The 25,005-nt window shown below is 37.5% G+C and overlaps 1 protein-coding gene and 1 long non-coding RNA gene across 4 annotated transcripts; both read right to left on the bottom strand.

The window, feature by feature from the left end:
- Positions 1 to 396: 396 nt before the first annotated feature.
- Positions 397 to 6,827, bottom strand: LOC140989036 (uncharacterized). Of its 3 annotated transcripts, none has more exons than XM_073458194.1 (6): positions 6,745 to 6,827; positions 6,401 to 6,526; positions 4,681 to 5,590; positions 4,390 to 4,573; positions 1,230 to 4,300; positions 397 to 821 (listed from the first exon to the last, which is right to left on the bottom strand). In XM_073458194.1, the coding sequence occupies exons 3-5, from the start codon at positions 4,687 to 4,689 to the stop codon at positions 2,787 to 2,789; spliced, it is 1,707 nt and encodes a 568-aa protein (XP_073314295.1). In that variant the 5' UTR covers positions 4,690 to 5,590; positions 6,401 to 6,526; positions 6,745 to 6,827; the 3' UTR covers positions 397 to 821; positions 1,230 to 2,786. The 3 variants fall into 3 exon arrangements, with proteins under 3 accessions (XP_073314295.1, XP_073314294.1, XP_073314296.1); XM_073458193.1 differs by having other exon boundaries at positions 1,234 to 4,300; XM_073458195.1 differs by lacking the exon at positions 4,681 to 5,590 and having other exon boundaries at positions 1,234 to 4,300.
- A 10,391-nt stretch (positions 6,828 to 17,218) lies between these two features.
- Positions 17,219 to 24,999, bottom strand: LOC140988581 (uncharacterized). Its single transcript, XR_012177334.1, has 2 exons — positions 24,296 to 24,999; positions 17,219 to 17,550 (listed from the first exon to the last, which is right to left on the bottom strand). It is a non-coding gene; the product is annotated as an uncharacterized lncRNA (long non-coding RNA).
- Between the last annotated feature and the right edge of the window lie 6 nt (positions 25,000 to 25,005).

Here is a 25,005-nt window from a genome sequence, read left to right as displayed (position 1 = left end):
AAACTCCTTTTATTTTCCAAAAAAAATCGAGATATTGTAAGTAGATGACTTGACAAAGAAGAAGAATACAAATTGTAGCAATAGTAGTAGAATGTAAAGTTAAGACAAACAATTATAAAATTAACTTTGTTAACATTAAATCATGGTCGGAATACACATAATATGTTTTGCTTAAGTTTAAATATAAATAAACAAATTAAGTAGATAGAACAATGAAAATAATAAATTTATAAATCCATCCTAAGGTAGAGTTTATGACTGTAATATAATGAATGTTAAAAACTTGCGGCTTTGGATATTGATGGACATTATTTGTTGGATTAATGCCTTCATTGTACGCATTCTTCATGTACGAATCTTCATATTTAAATACATATACAGCAATATTCAAATATGTCAGATAAGTAAATATGCTCAGCTCGCATATAAAAGTTCAGATTTTGACATCAGGACTCTGTTAGATCTTGAAACATTTGAGTTTAAAATTTACCAACCAAGATGTAAATTTTTCTATAAAGATTATAATAAAACAACATCTAAGAAGTCTTAATATAATGAATTATAGAATCTGTGTAGAATATGTGAGAGATTAGATCATAAGATCTTGAAGCTCGTAATAAATATATTATCTCATATGCAAGACCAAAACGAACAGATGAATATGATATGACCATTAATATAATGCAACATAATAAATGATAGGTCGTAAACTAAGTCACTGTTAAAAACAAACCAGATGAAGATGGGGGCGAGTAGATCTGATCGATTGAATTGAGTATGTCATTTATACAAATACTTTGTTTGCAACCAGTATCCTTCAGCTTTTGAGAAAAAAAACACAAAGGCAATTCGTAATCAGCAAAGAAATTCAACTTAAGCCAACAATCAAATAATCATAAATAACATGATTATCCATTACGCACTACCCAAGTACAGTTTAAAATTGATTCAATAAATATAGAAAAGTATAGTATCAATGCCAAATATGGTTATTTGGGTTGCGGGATAAGATAGAAGATGAGAAATAGATAATCACGGGCAGAGATAAAAACATATACATAATAGATGGTGCCACATATAGATGAATGTGGTTGAACATAGATAATACAATTTATTAGCATCCTCCAAATTCTAATGTTGAAACATGTAACATGTATATAATGATTATTGTAACTAATTGTACATAATTTTTTTTTTTTAAAAAAATAGAATAAAGAGATTTGACTTACTCACAATTAATTATTCTCTATTAGGTAGCAATATGTCTTTGAAAACCACGTTTCTTTTGAATACTCCAGATTGACGTTCTAAATTTCCATCTTTTACCAGAATTTTTGTAGAATTTTGTGAGACTCCTCTTGAAAGTGCCACATATAGCTGACCGTGGCTGAAAACATGGTTACGCAAAAATATGCCAATATTTGGGATTGTTTGACCTTGTGCTTTGTTTATTGTCAGAGCAAAACTAAGCCTTATGGGAAACTGTCGACGTGTCAACTCAAATGGTAATCCAGAATTATCTTCACTTTTCAAGGGCATTCTATGTAGAAAGAATCCGGTACCCTTGTGAGGACCTGTTATGATCTCAGCATCATAAAATTTCTACGAAGATTGCAGCATATTAATCTTGTTCTATTGCATAGACCAAGTTCCGGCGCAACATTTCTCAAGAGCATGATAGGACTTCCTACTTTCAATATGATTTTATGTGGTGGCAAACCACTTGGACAAAGAGAATTCAAAAATTCTTCTTGGAAGAGGTTGTGATTGTCGTCTTCTACACTATCCCAAGAGGTATATTCTTTTTCCTCTCCAGGAAATTTGATAATGAGCATTTGATTAATATTGTCGACATCAACATTTTTTGGTGTGATGATGGCTCTATCAACCATGTAGTTTTCATCGTTAACATGATTTATCATATTAGGAAAAACAGAATCAATCAACATCTGAATTGATTGTTCTCCTTCCCATGGTATGATAATTGAATCTGGTAATTTTATGAAATCATGATTCACAGTATGTTGCAATCCATCACCTATGCGCAAGAGAAATTTCGAGAAGTCAATATCTTGAGCAGATCTCATATTTTGCTGAAGGTGTATTATCTTTACGCAATGCCAGAATGTTGACCTTGAAATACTTGCTCCAATTTGTTCTGCCTTTGACCCTCGTTTAACAACCGGTAACAATTGTCGAAAATCGCCACCAAAAACCATTGTCTTCCCTCCAAACGCTATTTGATTTTCCATAATATCTTGGAAACTCTTACTGACGGATTCAAAAGCATAGCGATTTGCCATTGGAGCCTCGTCCCATACTATAGCTGATGCACGCCTTATTAGATCTGCAAGTTCTGACTGTTTTTTTATTTGGCAGAGTGTTGATGCTGTTGGTCTAAGTGGAATTAGAAAACGTGAATGTGCAGTTCTTCCACCTTGCAACAAAGTTGAAGCTATTCCAGATGTAGCTACCGCAATTATAATTTTACCCATTTTTCTCAAATGTGCCAACATTGAGCGATATAAAAAAGTCTTACCAGTACCTCCTGGACCATCAATGAAGAAAAGTTTTGATTGGTTATGTGTAATACTTTCTATGATGGTGTCAAACGCAATCCTCTGCTGAGCATTCAAACGTTCAATAGATCTTAAATCATCATCAGAAATCTGATAAGAAAGCTCATCCTCAATTATTCTTGGTAGCGTTGTGTCTTCTAAAAACTCAGCACTTATTGATGGCAAATCGAAATCTTCAAGTTTCATTTTGTACTGATGCAACAACCTTCATATCTCAAGCAATAACTTATTGATGATTAAGTTATTTGATGAAATCTCTCGACCATAATCTTCACACATACAATGATGGAACTCATCCCAGAGTTCTCGAACTGTTGTTGGTTGACAAAACACCAGTATGGATACAAATAACCTTCTAAATGAATATGACATTTTAACAGAATGTGCTTCTTCCAGACATTGTTTTACATAATCATCCTGTTGAGGAAGTCCTCTCATTTGAGCAGACTCCTTAAATGTTGAATATGTTACCCCATTCACAGTCATCAGATCTTCAAAAGATGTTGGGCCCCTGACATGGTTTAAAAGGATACGGAGATAAAACCTCTCACCTTCAGTTGGCGACACAACATATACTCTCCCAACCACTTTATTGTTACTTCTTCGACGAATCCATTTTTTTCCAGATTTTATCCTTGTGTAATATTGTGGAAATTCTCTATATAAATACTTTCCAGTCAAGTCAGGATCACAATTTATTTTGAAAAATTCTGTAAGCATAGTCTTCGAGTTGTCGTCATCTGCTAGTAGATCACTTACATGTTGTTGGGGGTTAAAATAAACAAAATGTTGGTTTGGTGTATGTAGTTGTAACCTAATGATTGAAGGATACATCCTACTGAACTCAAATGAGAAAATTCGCCACAATGCTTCAGGCGCACAAATACACCTTCCATCCACGTACTGTTGGATTTCATCACTATTTTGCCCATTTTGTAACTCTAGTGCGACCCGATCAGGACCTTTATGGATGTACTTGTATATGTACTTGACACATTTAATCCCTCCACATACTTCAACATTAATATGACAATCATATTTTAATACAAGCCATGGATTGTATGGTACAACCCAACCATTATCAATGAAGACATTGTCATTGTTGGTAATTGATACTTGGCCACCTTCACGTCTTCGATACAAAGGATATGAATCATTTCCTCTAGATGTGTATTCCACAAATGGCTTTGGAAAGTTCTTCTTACATTTACCATTTATCATGCATGGACAATTTGGATTTATTGATCCACATGGCCCATGTATCATATGGTGGAAAACTGCTTTATGTAGATTGGGTTCTTCAGTTTGTGAAGGTATTTCAGCACGTACAATTGAGTCAAAGTGATCGGGAGTACACAACTTGTCATTATTTTCAAATATGACCAACATATGAACATGGGGAAGCCCTCTTTTTTGATACTCAATGACGTACGAATAAGAGCGGACCTTACCCAAAACCCCCCTATCCACAATGTCTTTCTTGAACTCTTCAAATTTTGATTTAAATATCCCTGTAATTAAATCTGGACGATCTTGAGATGATTGTCCAGGAAGTAGTTGATATTTTATCTCATTCCAATTCGGATTGCATGTCATTGTAAGCATTATATCTGGTTTTTCATATATTTGTACCAAAGTCATGGCATCTTGATACCGTTGGTACATATCACGTGGGCTTCCACCGAAAGATGATGGTAAAACGATTCTGGTACCAACATTTCCTGTAATTCATTTGATGGATATGTATAATTTGTGAGTTGTAATATTTGTTGTGAAAAATAATAATATTATAATAAATAAGTTATCATACCTGCATTATTTTCACCTCCATGTAAACAATCTTGCAATCCTTGGTAAAGTTCAGAACGTATATCACGTTGATTTGAACGTATCCATCGTAGTCTTTGTGTTTCAATCTTTACGTAATTGTCAACTACGTATTGTTGAAGTAGACGACCTCTTCTAAGTAACAAAGATGGTGAATTTTGTCGTATCTGAATAAGAAGATAACTTCCATTATATGAGTATAGGTGTATATGTAAGTTTTAAAGTGTTTTTAATTAAAAAAATGAAGCATAAAGTTCAATGTATTTTCACTAACCTGTAGCATATACGCATAGTAATTTAAGCATGTTAACCGGGTACCATTGATATTTTGGCTATTTATGTCCCAACCATATGTACCATATGGCAGAAGGAGTGGATACTGCAGAGGATCATAATAGCCAACTACATCTTGAATGCTGATAAGATTCCACCGATACCTTGTATAGTAATATCTCGACCGCTCGAAGTTTCTTGAAATTCGTTGTCAACAATTACAGCTGCTACTTGAGATGTTGTTGGTAAACTATATTGATGTTCATGAGGTTTTTGTTGCCTGATGATGAGCCTACAGTTAGGTATGTCTTGACATTTGCCAATTTGCCGAAACACGTGCACAAATGGATTGTGTTGATCAAGAATGTTTTGTATCTTAAGCAGTAATTCTCGCCTTAGTTCTGGATTTTCATGAAGTCTATTGTCTATATCATGATCTGTGTCTACAATCCACATCTGCATGTACCTTGGTCTACAATTCTCATTTGGTAGAAGACTTCCAATCGAGTGATATATTGATCCATGGGCACGAAATGTTTAAATTCCATGTGTACCGGTTGTTAAGGACTCATCTAATTTGACTCTCATCGATGTAAAAGAGAAAACATGATTGTATGCCCTGATGAACTGCCGAAAATGCCTTCCTTCCTCCTTATCCGCAGCATACAACTCTTGCAATTCAATGGGAGAAGGGATATGATCCGAATTTGTATTTCCATTTCTACAGCAGAATTGTGATGTTTCACCATGAAACAATAGAGCTTGGCAATGCATACAAATTCTTGGGTCAGACAATTGCCATCGATGATGTATCCCACTTTCACCGAAATTTCTTGCTAGGTTACGATATCAACGTGGGCGTGGATATCGTTGTATGTTAGTAATGACATTGTGTTCACTGAAGTTAATTCCTGCAATATTGTTCAAGTTAACAAATTAACAAATTAAAAAAGCAATACTTGTTGGAAGATTGATTGAATAAGATTTTTAGTTTATTTGTAAATCAATTTTTGAAACTTTTAAATGATTAAATATGTGTGCATAAAATTTTGAAAAGTATATTAAAAAAATAAAAAACCAATCAACTGGTCGATGAAGTTTTATCAAAGTCATTAAATAATATATTGAGAACTTGAGATGGGAAATTGATGGCAATAGCAATAAAAAGGATGTTTTTAAAAGAAAATACATACACATGTATGTCACAAATAGAAAATGTAGTGAAACAATTATTGTAGCAAAGTAATACATATTGATCCAACATATTTTGATTCAATTATTTGATCTTGATGCGATTATACGCCGTTATATGTTGAATGAAATACCTACCTTGTTCATTGTCTTCATCATACAATTGTTGCAATACAATTGGAGATGAAATAGCATCTAATTTTGAGCGATCATTATTGCAGCACAGTTTAGGTGTTTCATTATATATGCAAAAGTTATGGTTGACAATATAGAGGAATTGTTGGTTTGTACAAATGTCATTAACCATTATGTTGACTATTATTGAATTTTTTTGCTAGATTATGATATCGATGTCGACGTAAATGGTGTTTTTTAGCCCAAACAATAATGTTATTTTCGATATTGCTATATCATGCAGTTATATGTTGATTTCAAGTGCCTTATATTATACATGGATGACATAATACAAAGTCATGAAAAAAAATTGGTACATGTAACGTCAAAAAGAGTATTTGAATTTAGTAGATTACCTTGCTGATTTAAATCAGTTAGACGTTGATATGTGCTAGTACTCCCTTGCTCAAAATTTGATGTCATTGTTTGATAAGATATTGTCTGTATACGACATACTTGTCCAACCGTAGTTGCGGTGATTGCTGACATTGAAAATGAATGTTAAATAATTAATTATATTTTTATTCAAATTGCTAGATATGAAAAATATTTAAATGATGATGTTTAATTAATAGAATATTATAATTTTAATTATTACATGTGCATGTAGTATCAAATATTGTCTTGCATAGCGTGTAATATAATATCTAAAAGAAATGTTTAAAATCGTTTGACCTAAATTATTGTAAATGAAATATACCATATTGATTGGAAGAAGTTTCTGTTATTCCATATGATGTGGCAGTCGTAGCCAAATTGTTGTTGAGAGGAACTGAAAAATGTAAAAGAGGGTTATATGTTTGTAGTAGAATAAATAAATAAATTTATGAAATAATAATATAGATAAGAATAGGTGATTGAGTTATATGAAATTAAAAGTACCAAAAATTAAAATAATGACTGATAAATAGGAAGCAATACATATTTTATGTAACATATCATTCAAATGTGTAGTAAAATCTGTCATTTCAACGTTGGATTCATTAGAATTTGTAGCATGTGCACTTCTATTTGTACGTTTTTGGTAGTTTGACCGACGTTGGGCTAGATTTCTTTGTCGTTCAGCTTGTTTCATTAATTGTCATTGTGCTCGTCCTCGCGTTGTGTTTAATTGACGCCTTTCATTGTCATTGCGATTGGTATGAGTAGTAGCCCGTGTAGGAGGAGAAGACATTAAAGATAAATAGTATTTAAATCTGTTTAAATATTTAGAAGAAAACTATTAAATATTGGTCTCGACATGTTTAAATTCCAATAATTCAAGAAATGCATTAACAGATTCGTGAATAACATGAATATACCAGCATTACATCGATATACATTGAAGAAAGTTGAGGACAGAAGATGGTAACATGTTTTAATTGGATAAAATATTGTGGAAACATGAATAAGATTTGTGTCAACTGGTGCAAACTTTGCATAACATAAAAAACAATTATTATATAACGGGAAATCTTGAACAACATCAATAAATTAGGTAGATATTATACAGAAATGAACGAATTTCAAGGAAGCCCTAAATCTAGGCTTCTTTTGCAAACTATTTGCATTGTAACCCATAAACAAAAAAATTTAATAACAATAAAGGAAATTAAAAAGTGAGTAGATAACCATTACCTTGTAAGGCCGGCGCATAATTTTTTTCTATCCTGCGATTTGTTTATGGTGGTTTATAAATACAAAATAGAAGAATTACATGTTTTTAGTTTCAACTGATAATTTCCATCAAAGAGTAGATGGAAACGAAAAACCATGTGAATTGTGGAAAATAGGAAACAATTTTAAGAGAATTTTTGTTAAATCAAACCTTATGCTTTGTTGCCGGAATCTGAGAGTAGAACGTGTCCCTTGCTCATTGTTTTGTCCGAATTATGTATTTGAGCTTATATATGATATAAGTTTTGGAATAGGGAAGTGAATTTTGTAGTATTCTGAAATTTAATAAAATAGTATAGATATACTGATATTTTAAAACATAAGAAAATTTTAGTAACAAAGTTAATTGGTAAACATGAATACAAAATTTAAAAAATCATAGAATCAATACAATATAAAGAAATTAATGAAAATTTATGCAATGATTAAACGTAAATGAAGGATATAGATGAAGAAAGTTGATGTCAGAAAATGATAACATGTTTTAATTGGATAAACTATCGTGGAAACATGTATAAGATTTGATGTGGGAGGTTAGTCTCATACAAACCATACTTAATTTTTATTCAAAATACATATTTTGTGTTATTAAAATCCAAAGTACAATAAGTTTCAAATATTATATCATTATAATTCTATACATTATTTTGGTGAACATAATTTTATTATTTTTTTTACCTCATATATTCATATTAAAAGGTAAAATGTTTATTATATAAAAAAATATCTTAAATTTAAAATTTGTGTTACCAAGTATTTGTCATCAAAATTTTAAAAAAAAAATTATTTAAAATATATTTATGAAACCATGCTAAAACATTAATTATTTTATTAAAATAATGCTAAAATAATAATAATATATTTTATAGCACCCATAGGCACACTAATGTTGAAGGCTGGTTTTTGGCTTATGCTTTTAATCTTCATGAGACAACTGAGAGGTTAATATTTGACCATCCTACTATGTTCTCTTCAAAACTCAAATATAACATTATTATTCACAAAGAGTAGAAATCAAACCTTGTGGCCTTAGGAACAAAACTCGGGCTTCAGATTGAACAACTTGAAGGCTCTACCACCTCGAGCGTGAAATTCGAACGGGTGATATATGTAAGGCCCGAGATTATTCCACTTTAATCCGAGATTATTTAATTTATGAATTTTGGAATGATGAATTAAATTCCACGATTTTTGTAATTAATTAGGATTGAAATGGAATTAAAAAGAGTTTTGAGGGCTGAATTGCAAATAGTGAAGATTTCAGGGGCTAAAGTGCAATTAGAACTTGAGTGACACTTGTCACCACCATGCAATACATGATATAAATCTTGCATTCCTTGACAAATTCCAGCCAAGATCGTGACCTCCATTTCTAGAAATCCTCGAAGTCTTCTTGAATTGTGGAAATTCGATTATTCAAGTTCTGGCTATCAGAATTTAAATCCGGACACGGTACCGTACTCCTCTCGACACGAGCTACAACTGGACGTAAGTTTCATTGAGTTTTATTATCATTTGAAATTATGATATTGATGGAATTGAATATAATACATATATGATGTTCTTGATATACGAGACACCGTAGAATCGAAGTCAGATCAGAAAACGGATTGATTATGGAATTATTATGATTTTCTGATTATATTGGGGAATTGAATAGATTTGAGTTATGGGTTGGTTACAAAATGTAATGGATATGGGTTCTGATTTGTAATTGATATCTGGTGATATTGTATTGACGGGGATATCGGGATTGTGCTGTTATGCCGTTGATTTGAATTAATTCAGATTAATCAGATTCAGTGTTGATTTGAGAATGAAATATTGATATTATGATTCTCGATATATCGTTTCAGATTTACAGAGACAGTCTTGAGTTCAGAACTGATATTGCTTCAGACCGAGACTACGAACGAAAGATATAAGTCAATGTGGTATTGGGAGATCGACTTGAGTAGGACATACTTGAGTTTCCCTAAATCACATACTGATTGTTATTAGATGCCTTGATTTGAATTGATATGCTTTTTTCTATTGATTTATAGAAAGCATGTTATAGGCGAGTATTAGACGAGTAATCTTGTGACAGAAGTGCCGGATAGTGATGGAATCGTCATTGGCACATTGCACTCTGTTACAGGATAGTGTATTAGCGAAAGTGCTAAGGTCTGTGACGGATAGGTCAAGACACTGGATGTTTGGTTATATCGATGTTGATTAGAATTGGAGTTTCTTCTATCACGGATATTCGATATGGAATGCCATCATCTGGAAACCGGGATCCCTATACTAGGATTGAGTCTAGTCTGAGACGGGGAGTCACGAGTTTATTTACAGTTTTATATGGATTCATGTTTCAGATTTGACATTTATTTCTGATATTTACTGCATGCTTTTATATTGATTATATTATCGCAAGTTCGTTGATTTATACTGGGATTATATTCTCACCGGAGTTATCCGGCTGTTGTCTTGTTTGTATGTGTACATGACAACAGGTGGGACAGGATCAGGGTCCAGGAAATGAGGAGAGATCGTGATTAGAGTGGAGACTTCGGACTTTGATGTATATAGGGTTTTGACACTTGACATTAGTAGTTGAACCTTAGTTTGAGATGTTTGTATGTTGTATCAGATTTATACTCTCATACTGATATGTATAGGAGTTTGATTCCATTACGTTCCGCAATTAAGGAAAAAAAATTTATGACCTTAATTACTGGATTAGTAAATTGATCCTAATGATGATTAAGAATTGATTAGCGTCCGGGTCCCCACAGCAGGTGGTATCAGAGTGATAGATCCTTTAGACTGAGGTAAAAGCTAGTGAGCGGGGTACATTGAGTTTTCTTTCCTTGCCTATGAGTGCTAGCATGATTCCTGCGTTAATACATGTTTGCCTGATTATCTGATTTTAATATGGTAATGTGTATTATTGGGAATGGATCAGAACCGATTTTTTATCAGAGGTAAGATGATCAGAAAGGGACTGAGACAGATTTGTCAATTGTGAGTGCTAACCCTTTTGATAATCAGATATGCCTCCTCGAAGAATACCAGAACAGGGTAGTACTTCGACTCCTCCAATGGACGTGACAGCAACGCCAATGGAGACATTGTTAAAGAGATTTCAGTCATTTCATCCGCCGACTTTGAAGGGTACTGAGACTTCCGTGGATTGTGAGAGTTGGTTGGACGATATTGACATGCTGTTTGAGTCCCTGGACTACACTGATGAGCGGAGAGTGAAACTGATAAGGCACCAGTTACACGACGTTGCAAAGAACTGGTGGATTACAACAAAGAAGGCATTGGAACATCGAGGTACGGCTAGTACCTGGAATGTGTTTAGAACTGAATTTTATCAGAGGTTCTTTCCAGTGTCATACAGGAAGGACAAGGGAGCCGAGTTTGCCAATTTGAGACAGGGCCAGCTAAATATTGAGGAATACGTGGCCAAGTTATCTACACTGCTCCGATTTGCTCCACATGTGGCCGAGAATGACGAGGCTGTTGCGGACCAGTTCATAAATGGTCTAAATCCTGAAATCTTTACCTTGGTGAATACCGGGAGGCCGAATAATTTTACTGATGCCTTGAACAGAGCCAAGGGAGCCGAAGCCGGTATGATGAGACAGAGAGGAGCTTCGTTTGTGACCGAGACCCAAGATGCCTCCACCATCTCCCCGATTTGAGAGTGGCAGTGGTAGTGGAAAGAAAGAATTCCTGAAAGCTAGGGGGAAGCAGTTCAAGAAATCTGGAAGTAGTTCATCCAGTTCTAGTGGCTTGAGACCGACCGGTCAAGGCCAGAGTTATACAGGACCCTATTGCAGCACTTGTGGAGGGAAGCATTCCACAGAGCAGTGCCGAGGAGTGTTGGGCAGTTGCCGTATTTGTAGGCAACAGGGACATTTTGCTCGAGTTTGTCCCCAGAGAGATACTCAGAGGTCACAGGGTGCCGAGTTATCTGGATCAGTAGCTCAGACTAGTAGACGACCAGCTGCAGTCCACTCCTTTCAGCCAGCACCATCCCCGTCACAGCCGAGGCCAGGAGGAAGCCAGACAGTTAGCCAGCCTCGTAGACAGCAGGCCAGAGTGTTCGCTTTGACTGAGGAGCAGGCTCAGGACGCACCTGATGCTGTTGTGGCAGGTAGCTGTTTTATTTCTGGTTATCCTGCATATGTATTGATTGATATTGGTGCATCGCATACATTTATGTCTGAGAGATTTGCATTGATTCATTCATTGCCTGTTGAGTCATTATCTGCTGTAGTATCTGTTTCGTCTCCTTTGGGGAAAGGTTTGATATCCGTGACTTCGGTTAGATCTTGTATGCCACAGTATGACGGGCATGAGATTGAGTTAGATTGTATTGTGCTTGGGTTATCTGATTTTGACTGTATTATCGGTTTCGATATGTTAACCAAGTACAGAGGCACTGTTGATTGTTTCCACAAGCTTGTGAGATTCAGACCGGATATGGCTGATGAGTGGAAATTCTACGGTAAGGGGTCTCGATCTAGAATTCCTTTGATATCCATATTGTCTATGACTCGATTGTTGCAGAAAGGAGCGGAGGGATTCCTTGTCTATTCAGTTGATTTACTAAAATCGAGTCCATCACTGGCGAATTTGTCAGTGGTTTGCGAGTTTGCTGATGTCTTTCCAGATGAGATTCCTGGGTTGCCTCCGATTCGAGAGATAGACTTCAGCATTGAGTTGATGTCAGGTACAGTTCCGATTTCGAGGGCTCCGTACAGAATGGCACCGATTGAGTTGAAGGAGTTGAAAGAACAGTTGGAGGATCTACTGGCCAAGGGATATATCAGACCGAGTGTATCTCCTTGAGGTGCTCCAGTACTGTTCGTGAGAAAGAAAGACGGTTCGATGAGACTTTGTATCGATTACCGGCAACTGAACAAAGCAACGGTAAAGAATAAATATCCCTTGCCTCGTATTGATGATTTGTTTGATCAGTTGCAGGGTTCTTCGGTATATTCCAAGATCGATTTGAGATCTGGATATCATCAGCTGAGAGTCAGGGATTCTGATATCTCGAAGACAGCGTTCAGAACCAGGTATGGACACTACGAGTTTATTGTCATGCCATTTGGTTTGACTAACGCTCCAGCTGTATTTATGGGTTTGATGAACCGTGTGTTTCAGAAATATTTGGATGATTTTGTTATCATATTCATTGATGATATTTTGATTTATTCAAAGAATATGATTGAGCATGCTGAGCATTTGAGGATTGTTTTGAGAATTCTGAGAACTGAGAAACTGTATGCTAAACTGTCGAAATGTGAGTTCTGGTTGAGACAGGTAGTATTTCTGGGTCATATCATATCCGGAGATGGTATATCAGTTGATCCCAGCAAGGTTGAAGCCGTGATCAGTTGGCCGAGACCGACATCTGTACCAGAAATACGTAGCTTTTTGGGTTTGGCAGGATATTACAGACGATTCATTAAAGATTTCTCGAGCATTGCCAAACCGATTACACAGTTGACTCAGAAGAATGCTCCGTTTGTGTGGTCTGAGGAGTGTGAGACCAGTTTCCTTGAGTTGAAGAAAAGATTGACCAGTGCACCGATACTGACTATCCTCTCAGGTACTGGTGGATTTGTTGTTTATTGTGACGCTTCTCACAGAGGTTTGGGTTGTGTGTTGATGCAACGAGGGCATGTGATTGCTTATGCCTCGAGACAGCTGAAGCCACATGAGACTCGCTACCCAATTCATGATCTTGAATTGGCAACAATTGTATTTTCTTTGAAGATATGGCGACACTATCTCTACGGTGAGAAATTTGAAATTTATTCTGATCATAAAAGCTTGAAATATCTGTTTTCACAGTCTGAGTTGAATATGAGACAGCGAAGATGGCTTGATTTGCTTAAATATTTTGATTGTGAAATCAAGTACTATCCAGGAAAATCGAATGCAGCAGCTGATGCACTGAGTCGTAAGGTATGTTCTTTATCCTTATCGACGATAGGTGTTTCCAATTTGATTGAAAATTGCTGTTTGTCTGGATTGGTATTTGAGACAGATTGTAGACCATTGCGACTGTATGCTATTCAAGCTGAACCAGAGCTGATTTTGATGATTAAAGCGGCTCAGAAAGTTGATCAGAAAGTGCAGAAATCGATTGAGATGGTCAGATCAGGTCATCAGTCAGAATATCAGGTACGTGATAGCGTACTGTATGTGAATAATCGTCTTGTTGTGCCAGATGTTTCGGATTTGAGACAGCGGATATTGACAGAAGCGCACAGCAGTCGTTTTAGCATTCATCCTGGGGGCAGAAAAATGTATAACGATCTGAAAAGACAGTTTTGGTGGAAACAAATGAAGACTGATATTGCTGAATTTGTAGCCAAATGTCTGAATTGCCAACAGGTGAAGGCTGAAAGAAAGAAACCCGGAGGACTATTGCAGAGTTTATCTATTCCTGAATGGAAATGGGATCACATTTCCATGGATTTCGTGACACAGTTACCACGTTCCTCCAGAGGTTCTGATGCGATTTGGGTTGTGATTGACAGGTTGACCAAATCAGCATGCTTTATTCCGTATCAGATGACATACAGGTATGACCAGATGGCTGAGATCTATGTCAGAGAAGTGGTCAGATTGCACGGAGTGCCGAAGTCAATTGTATCAGACCGTGATCCTCGATTCACTTCGCACTTTTGGCAGAGTTTGCAGCAGGCTCTAGGTACGAAGTTACATTTGAGTACCGCATATCATCCACAGACTGACGGACAGTCAGAGCGGACTATCCAAACATTGGAAGATATGCTGAGAGCCGTAGTGCTTGATTTTAGCACTAGTTGGCAAGATGCATTGCCACTTTGTGAGTTTTCGTACAACAACAGCTATCAGACGAGTATTGAGATGGCACCATTTGAAGCGTTGTACGGTAAGAAGTGCAGATCTCCTCTGTACTGGGATGATATCTCTGAAGTTCCTGAGACTGGACCTGATATGATCAGAGAGATGACAGAAAAGGTAAAACTGATTCAGAAGAGAATGAAGACAGCTCAAGATAGACAGGCCAAATATGCCAATGTTCGACGCAGACCATTGGTATTTGAGGCAGGAGACCGAGTATTCCTGAAGATTTCACCTTTCAGAGGAGTTGTCAGATTTGGCAAGAAAGGGAAGTTGTCTCCACGTTTTATTGGGCCGTATGAGATTCTCGAGAAGATAGGAGACCGTGCCTATCGACTTGCATTACCGCCTTCTCTATCTGGAATACATGATGTCTTTCATGTATCTATGTTACGGAAGTACCTCCCCGATGATTCTCATATTATTCAGCCAGACGAGGCAGCACTTGATGAAAGTCTGAGTTATGTTGAAAAGCCGATTCAGATTATTGATCGTAAAGAAAAACAACTCAGAACGAAGATTATTCCTCTTGTGAAAGTCCAGTGGACTCGTCATGGCATTGAAGAAGCTACTTGGGAGACTGAATCAGATATGAGACAGGAATTCCCAGAGTTATTCCACTGATGTGAGTTTCTTATTTAAGTTTCTGTTATTNTTACAGATATGACCAGATGGCTGAGATCTATGTCAAGGAAGTGGTCAGATTACACGGAGTGCCGAAGTCGATTGTCTCAGACCGTGAACCTCGGTTTACATCGCACTTTTGGCAGAGTTTGCAGCAGGCTCTAGGTACGAAGTTACATCTGAGTACCGCATATCATCCACAGACTGACGGACAGTCAGAGCGGACTATCCAGACATTGGAAGATATGCTGAGAGCCGTAGTGCTTGATTTTAGCACTAGTTGGCAAGATGCATTGCCACTTTGTGAATTCTCGTACAACAACAGCTATCAGACGAGTATTGAGATGGCACCATTTGAAGCGTTGTACGGTAAGAAGTGCAGATCCCCTCTGTATTGGGATGATATCTCTGAAGTTCCTGAGACTGGACCTGATATGATCAGAGAGATGACAGAAAAGGTAAAGCTGATTCAGAAGAGAATGAAGACAGCTCAAGATAGACAGGCCAAATATGCCAATGTTCGACGCAGACCATTGGTATTTGAGGCAGGAGACCGAGTATTCCTGAAGATTTCACCTTTCAGAGGAGTTGTCAGATTTGGCAAGAAAGGGAAGTTGTCTCCACGTTTTATTGGGCCGTATGAGATTCTCGAGAAGATAGGAGACCGTGCCTATCGACTTGCATTACCGCCTTCTCTATCTGGAATACATGATGTCTTTCATGTATCTATGTTACGGAAGTACCTCCCCGATGATTCTCATATTATTCAGCCAGACGAGGCAGAACTTGATGAAAGTCTGAGTTATGTTGAAAAGCCGATTCAGATTATTGATCGTAAAGAAAAGAAACTCAGAACGAAAACCATCCCACTTGTGAAAGTCCAGTGGACTCGTCATGGCATTGAAGAAGCTACTTGGGAGACTGAATCAGATATGAGACAGGAATTCCCAGAGTTATTCCACTGATGTGAATGTACTATTTCAGTTTCTGTTATTTCTGATTTGATTGCCTGTGATATGATTGCTTGAGATTTCGAGGACGAAATCATGTCTCAGAGGGGAGAATTGTAAGGCCTGAGATTATTCCACTTTAGTTTGAGATTATTTAATTTATGAATTTTGGAATGATGAATTAAATTCCACGATTTTTGTAATTAATTAGGATTGAAATGGAATTAAAAAGAGTTTTGAGGGCTGAATTGCAAATAGTGAAGATTTCAGGGGCTAAAGTGCAATTAGCACTTGAGTGAGACTTGTCACCACCATGCAATACATGATATAAATCTTGCATTCCTTGACAAATTCCAGCCAAGATCGTGACCTCCATTTCCAGAAATCCTCGAAGTCTTCTTGAATTGTGGAAATTCGATTATTCAAGCTCTGGCTATCAGAATTTAAATCCGGACACGGTACCGTACTCCTCTCGACACGAGCTACAACTGGACGTAAGTTTCATTGAGTTTTATTATCATTTGAAATTATGATATTGATGGAATTGAATATAATACATATATGATGTTCTTGATATACGAGACACCGTAGAATCGAAGTCAGATCAGAAAACGGATTGATTATGGAATTATTATGATTTTCTGATTATATTGGGGAATTGAATAGATTTGAGTTATGGGTTGGTTACAAAATGTAATGGATATGGGTTCTGATTTGTAATTGATATCTGGTGATATTGTATTGACGGGGATATCGGGATTGTGCCGTTATGCCGTTGATTTGAATTAATTCAGATTAATCAGATTCAGTGTTGATTTGAGAATGAAATATTGATATTATGATTGTGAGGCCCATTTACTCTAACAATAATTAATGATCAAACAATAATGGTTTGATTTAAAACTGCAGCGGAAATGGTTTAAAAATACTTTAAAACGGACCTCAGGGCCTAGAAAAAATTTCGGCATGACCTCCCCGTAAGCAGGACATCCTGAAAAACTTAAGCAGCATTTTATATCAAAATATACTCCAACTAGAGTCATAAAAACAAAAACCAAAGTCAACAACCTATAGCCGCACTGGCCAGGACTACACAGAAATTAAAATTTACCACATACTTACCAGATCATAAGAATCATAGGGTCAACTCAGAACATCACAAAAAAAACCAAATATCATTACAGATACACGGGGCATCTCCCCGGCAAATAAACTACAATACAAGACTGAAACAAACTCAAGACATACATATAGACTAACTGGAAAACTCCACTGACAGAACCAAGCAATCCAACCTCAATCCCGAGCTCCACTGGCGGAACCTCGGCCTGATGCTGCAAAACGACTCGGGAGATAAACACAATCCCAGCGCTCACCTCAAAAGGCTGCACTAACCACGGAATTGTTCAATCACATCTACGGTTTCATGTGTATAGGCCTATCAGCCACACAATGATCCCGAGATAAACAACAGTGCCAGATAACAACGGATATCAACAATGGGCTAACAAGAACGATAGGGCTCAACATGAATGTCATAACTGTATGCCCGATGCTAAATGCCAATAATATGTCATAATAATAAACATAGATCACAACGAAGGCATTTAACAATTTATAACAGTCAGCAATTCATAAACACAATCCATGTAACACAGAATGACAGTCAAACATAATTTATGTTTTACCGTTGTATGTTACCGAGCTGTAACATACCTATAACAACTTGAAACTCCAATATCAACTTCTCTTCAAAACTCTCGGCCTAAACAAATCACAATAAGTCGATCATGAAAACTACCTTCCATACCAATGTCCGATTTGGCACAAAAGAGCATAAAATTCGTATCTCACTCAATATTAACTCAAATCAATATCCGCCAATTGGAAATGAAAGATAACTCGAATATCTAACTTTTTCTAGAAGAAGCCATCTTCCAAATCTTAGTAGATTAATCCCAGAATTATCAAGAACACACTGCCACTCAACAGATTTTCGGACAGAATTCTCCTACTGAGCAGTTTCAGAAAAACCACCATAACTTGCTCAATTCTTAATGAAATTTAACGAATCTTATATCATTACAAAGACAACACATAGCTCTACAACTTTTATTTTAACCAAAAACCCAGAATCCGAGTGCTTATATGTCATAAACCCGAATTACAGTAGTTGTTCTGCACAGCACACTTGCAGAATTCGATTCGACACATTTTGGTAGAAAAATCATATCAAATCCGTTTCTTATCCAAATTCGATGATTCCAGTGGCTAAAAACAGAAAACCTAAAGCACTATAAGGTTTATTTAGATCATTTCTACAAATTCAAGTTAAAAAAATCGCAGCAACACAAAAACTCTCACCCAAAAATCGGAAGAATTCGGGCAGAAACAGAGCACCGGAACAGCAGCTTCGATCTACTCGAATCCTTGCTCAAACTTCGCAATTTCTAACTTGAATCGAAGCCTAGGATGTTAGGAAGACACCCCTTCAGACCGATTGAGATTTGGACGTCGGACGGAGGACTTATCGCGATTTTCCCGCAGCTGCTCCAAGGGTGGCGAAAATTTGGGTTTGGGAAAGTTTCTTTCTTCTCTTCCCTTTCTCGGTTCTTCCTTCTTTTATTTGGTAAATTGTGTGTATGTATATGTATATATATATATATATATACCTTGTGTATTTGGTTACTAAAATAATAACTCAAGCCCATCTATCTCGGTCTGTATTTATTTTGCTCTCGTGTGTTATTTAAACTCTATATGTATTTTATATCGTTAAATTCTCCGATATTTTAAAATACATATTTTTAACACACTTATTGAAATTATTTGGCATAAATAATTATTTTAATTTATAACTCAATAATTATTCTAATTATGCCAAAATTACTGGATAATTAATTACAGGGCCTTACACTTCTCCACCCCTTAAAACAAATTTCGTCCTCGAAATTTCGGTTCATACACATACATCTTACACAGATACGAAACCAACAATACATTACTAAGAATCAAACAAATATGGATAAGATGCTCTCATCTTCTCTTCTGTTTCCCACGTTGATTCTTCTACACCATGCCTCGACCACTGAACACGTACAAGTGGAATAACTTTATTGCGTAAAACTTTATCTTTACGATCCAAGATACAAACAGGATACTCAGTATACGATAGAGACGGATCAAGTTCAACCTCATCAGGCTGAATCACATGAGATGGATCGGGCTCATACTTACGCAACATAGAAACATGGAAAACATCGTGGATGCCAGACAAAGACTGAGGCAAATCCAAACGATAAGCGCAAGTCCCAATACGCTCAACAATCTCGTAGGGACCAACGAAACGAGGTGACAACTTACCTTTCATACCAAAACGAACAACACCTCTAAACGGAGAGATTCTCAGAAACACAAAATCTCCAACTTGAAATTCTAGAGGTCGACGACGTCTGTTAGCATAACTAGCTTGCCGATCTTGGGCAGCTTTCATTTTCTGACGAATCAACTGGACTTTATCATGCATTTCCTGAACAATGTCAGGTCCGGTAAACTGCTTCTCACCAAATTCATCCCAACAAAGAGGTGATCGACATCGTCTGCCGTACAAAGCTTCAAAAGGTGCCATACCAATAGTCACCTGAAAACTGTTGTTATAAGAAAATTCTACTAGTGGTAAAGCTTCTTGCCAACTGTCTTTGAAATCCATGACTACAGCTCGAAGCAGATCCTCGAGTGTCTGGATCGTGCGTTCTGTCTGACCATCTGTCTGAGGATGGTACGCAGTACTCATCGCAAGTCGGGTACCCATTTCTTTTTGGAAACTAGTCCAAAACTTTGATGTGAATCTAGGGTCACGATCTGAAACAATTGCAACTGGAACTCCATGAAGTCTCACAACATTTTCAATATACAGACGAGCCATCTTCTTGTACGAATACGTCCTCTCATACGGAATAAAGTGTGCTGATTTAGATAATCTGTCGACAATCACCCAAATGGCATCGAAATGACGAGAAGTACGTGGCAAATGCGTGACAAAATCCATAGCCACGTGCTCCCAGTTCCACTGAGGAACCTCAAGGCTATGCAGTAATCCTCCCGGTCTCATTCGTTCCGCTTTGACTTGCTGACAGATCATACAACGAGACACAAACTCAGCAACATCCTTTTTCATATTCTTCCACCAAAACTGAGGCCGTAGAATATGATACATTTTCCTGCCTCCTGGGTGGATACTATATCGAGTACAATGAGCTTCTTTAAGGATGGCTGTACGCAATTCAGGAATATCTGGGACAACCAATCTACCATTCAACCGAAGAGAATCATCTGAGTGAATTGAGAAACCAGATTGGTGTCCTTGAGATACTAACTCATAAGATTTTCTGAACTCGATCATCAGTTTTCTGAGCTGACTTTACAATCTGAATCAACTCTGGCTCAACAGAAATCTGAGATACACAAACAACATTACCTTGGATTTGAAAATCCAACCCAGAAGTGCAAATATCATCTCGTAACTTAGAAACATGAATCGAGGATAAATTAACATCAACAACCTTACGGCTCAAAGCATCGGCAATGACGTTCACTTTTCCCGGATGATACTGGATCTCACAATCATAATCTTTCAAAAGATCCATCCAACGTCTCTGTCTCATATTCAGATCTGACTGAGAGAACAGATACTTCAAGCTTTTGTGATCAGAATAGATTACAAATTGCTCCCCAAACAAATAATGTCTCCAAATCCTGAGAGCAAAAACAATAGCAGCCAATTCTAAGTCATGAACAGGATACTTAGACTCATGCGGTTTCAACTGACGAGAACCATAGGCCACTACACTGCCATGCTGCATCAGAACACAACCTAGACCTCGATTAGACGCGTCGGTACAAACAACAAATCCTCCAGAACCACTCGGAATGGTAAGAACTGGTGCAGAAGTCAATCGCTTCTTCAACTCGACAAAACTTGACTCACATTCATCAGACCAAATGAATCTCTGATTTTTCTGAGTCAGCTGAGTGATAGGTCTAGCAATCTTTGAGAAATTTTCGATAAATCTTCGGTAATAACCAGCTAAACCCATGAAACTACGAATCTCTGGCACATTGGTCGGTCGTGCCCAATTCAGAACTGCTTCCACTTTACTTGGATCGACAGAAATACCATGTTGAGATATGACATGACCCAAAAACACAACTTTATCTAACCAAAACTCACACTTGGATAGCTTGGCGTATAACTAATTCTTTTGGAGAATTCGAAGAACTAATCTCAAGTGTTTGGCATGCTCTTCCTCAGACTTGGAATAGACAAGAATATCATCGATGAATACAATCACAAAACGATCAAGATATTTACGAAATACTCGATTCATCAAGTCCATAAACACAGCAGGAGCAGTGGTCAAACCAAAAGGCATAACCAAAAATTCAAAGTGTCCATATCTCGTGCGAAAAGCTGTTTTCGGCACATCTTCTTGTCTGACTCGCACTTGATGGTACCCAGAACGGAGATCAATCTTAGAATACACCGAAGTACCTTGCAACTGATCAAATAAGTCATCAATCCTAGGAAGTGGATATTTATTCTTGATAGTAGACTTATTCAATTGTCGATAATCAATACACATCCGCATCGTACCATCTTTCTTCTTGACAAATAGAATCGGTGCACCCGACGGTGAAGAACTCGGACGAATATAGCCTTTACTCAACAAATCCTGTAATTGTTCTTTCAGTTCTTTCAGCTCAACAGGGGCTAAACGATATGGTGCTCGATATATGGGTTCAGTTCCTGGCATTAATTCGATACTGAATTCAACTTCTCGTTCTGGTGGAAAACCAGGAATCTCTTCTGGAAACACATCAGGAAACTCACAGACTACATGAATATCAGAAATCCGTCGCTCATCTTGCGACAGATCCACAGCATAAACCAGAAAACCTTCATGACCAGAATCTAACAATCGATTCATCTCAATGGCAGAAATTAGAGGAATCTTGGCTTGAGAACCACGACCATAGAAATTCCATTTAGGTGCAAAGCTAGGTCTGAAACGAACTATTCATCGATAACAGTCAACAGTGGCACGATTAGCAGTCAAAACATCCATACCAACGATGCAATCAAAGTCATGCATAGGTAGATCTATGAGATTCAGATATAGAACATTTTCATCATGAAACAAAACCGCATTGAACGCCACATTATCAGTTATAATCATTTTGCCCATCGGAGTAGCAACAGAGAGATTGGAATTCATACTAGTGGTGCAAAGATCATGCGAAACAACGACTGCATTAGAAACAAAGGAATGAGATGCTCCGGTATCAAATAACACTCGTGCTATAAAACCACATAAAGTACAGTTACCAGTAATGACAGTACCTGGAGCTGCCTGAGCCTCATCCTCAGTCAAGGCAAATACATGAACAGATGACTGATTCTGTTGACCACCTTGCCCTCTGCTCTGATGCGAAGGGCGGCTAGGCTGATGGAAAGACTGGGACGCTGCTGGAATTCTATTACTTTGAGCTCCACTACCTGCCTGGGATGATTTTCCCGTCTTACTAGGACAGACTCTAGCAAAATGACCCGGCCGACCACAGTTATTACAAACCCCTTGAACTCCAACACACTGAGTACTAGAATGCTGGCCTCCACAGTGATCACAGTAAGGTCCACTATAACGATATCCACCACGGTTCCTTGAACTCGAAGAACTAGAACCAGGTTTCTTAAACTGCTTCCCACGTGGACGAAGAGATGCAGAACCAGATTGATTGAACTGTTGCCTTCCCGTATGCTGATGTTGGGTAGTCACTCGATTGCCACTCCTCTTAAGACTAGCTTCAGCCCTTTTTGCTATTTCCACTGCTTCAAGATAATTCAGTGGCTTACCGGTAGAAACAAAAGGGTGCAGATGATCGTTCAATCCTTCAATGAAACTTTCAACGACGGCAACCTGACTCGCAGCAACATGAGGAGCATATCTCAGCATAGCATAAAAAGAATCTGCATACTCCGTAACTGACATATCGCCTTGTTTCAGGTTATGAAACTCAGAAGCCTTAGAGCTGTAGAATGATGGAGGACAATAACTTTCCTTAAACTTCAGCTTGAATATATCCCGCGATGGAACAATCCTCTGAGCATCTAAAGTCATCAATGTAGTAGACCACCACATTTTGGCACGATCTTTCAACTGATGCACAGCTACTCTCAATCGACCCTCTGGAGGATACTCAATCAAATCAAACAATTCCTCAATCTCAGAAATCCACAATTCTGCTTTCTCAGCTCCCTCCGAACCACTGAATCGAGGTGGATGCATAGAATGGAAACGCGCAACTAATTCATCCATCCTAAGCTGGTCTAGATGATCAGCAGCTTGCTCAACAAAAGTATCATCAACAACATGGACATGAGCTCTACCACGTCCACGACCTCGATCACGACCTCGACCTCGAGCTAAAGGAATCTCATCAACAGGAATTTCTCCACCACCTTCCATTCTATACGATAAAACACCAAAACTATTAGAATGGAAGTAAACAAATCATATAATCACATAAGCATGTTGTCAAGTAGCATACACAGGCGCAACAACCATTTTAGTGCCAAAACTCAAGTGTCCTAGACTCTAGTTCGAGCGTATCTCAGTTTACGCTCTGATACCAATATGTGAGGCCCATTTACTCTAACAATAATTAATGATCAAACAATAATGGTTTGATTTAAAACTGCAGCGGAAATGGTTTAAAAATACTTTAAAACGGACCTCAGGGCCTAGAAAACATTTCGGCATGACCTCCCCGTAAGCAGGACATCGTGAAAAACTTAAGCAGCATTTTATATCAAAATATACTCCAACTAGAGTCATAAAAACAAAAACCAAAGTCAACAACCTATAGCCGCACTGGCCAGGACTACACAGAAATTAAAACTTAACACATACTTACCAGATCATAAGAATCATAGGGTCAACTCAGAACATCACAAAAAAAAACCAAATATCATTACAGATACACGGGGCATCTCCTCGGCAAATAAACTACAATACAAGACTGAAACAAACTCAAGACATACATATAGACTAACTGGAAAACTCCACTGACAGAACCAAGCAATCCAACCTCAATCCCGAGCTCCACTGGCGGAACCTCGGCCTGATGCTGCAAAACGACTCGGGAGATCTACCATGGTGCCCAATAGCAACCACAGCAGCCCCCCAGTAAACAACTGAGGTTAGGATTCTGGTATGAAACAATTCAACAATAATCATAAATCATGCATAATCATATAGTAAAATGTAATATGCAATGCATGAAAGGCTCAACGAATAATCAGGATAACAGGAGCCAACAAACGGTACGATAACAACTGGAATAATGCTCGAGCAACAACACAGGGGAGCTACATCGTCATGCAACTAAACCGCCCTGCCAAGTATGCGAGGTATGCCAAGCTGTGCTGAATAACACCCCTGACTCGGCCTCCATACAGCTGATACGCTATAACAGGATGGCACAACAGAACGAACTAGATGACACAATCCCAGCGCTCACCTCAAAAGGCTGCACTAACCACGGAATTGTTCAATCACATCTACGGTTTCATGTGTATAGGCCTATCAGCCACACAATGATCCCGAGATAAACAACAGTGCCAGATAACAACGGATATCAACAATGGGCTAACAAGAACGATAGGGCTCAACATGAATGTCATAACTGTATGCCCGATGCTAAATGCCAATAATATGTCATAATAATAAACATAGATCACAACGAAGGCATTTAACAATTTATAACAGTCA

This window comes from Primulina huaijiensis, chromosome 11 (assembly GCF_012295235.1).
Source record: "Primulina huaijiensis isolate GDHJ02 chromosome 11, ASM1229523v2, whole genome shotgun sequence".
In the NCBI taxonomy this organism is placed as follows: Eukaryota; Viridiplantae; Streptophyta; class Magnoliopsida; order Lamiales; family Gesneriaceae; genus Primulina; species Primulina huaijiensis.
The sequence above is the reverse complement of the archived record's forward strand: the minus strand, read 5'-3'. Positions and strand labels throughout refer to the sequence as shown.

Bases quoted from the DNA above. Each gene is read 5' to 3' on its own strand.
- LOC140989036 (XM_073458194.1), bottom strand. The intron at 4,301-4,389 runs GTATGATAACTT...AATGAATTACAG, and splicing joins TGGAGGTGAAAATAATGCAG to GAAATGTTGGTACCAGAATC.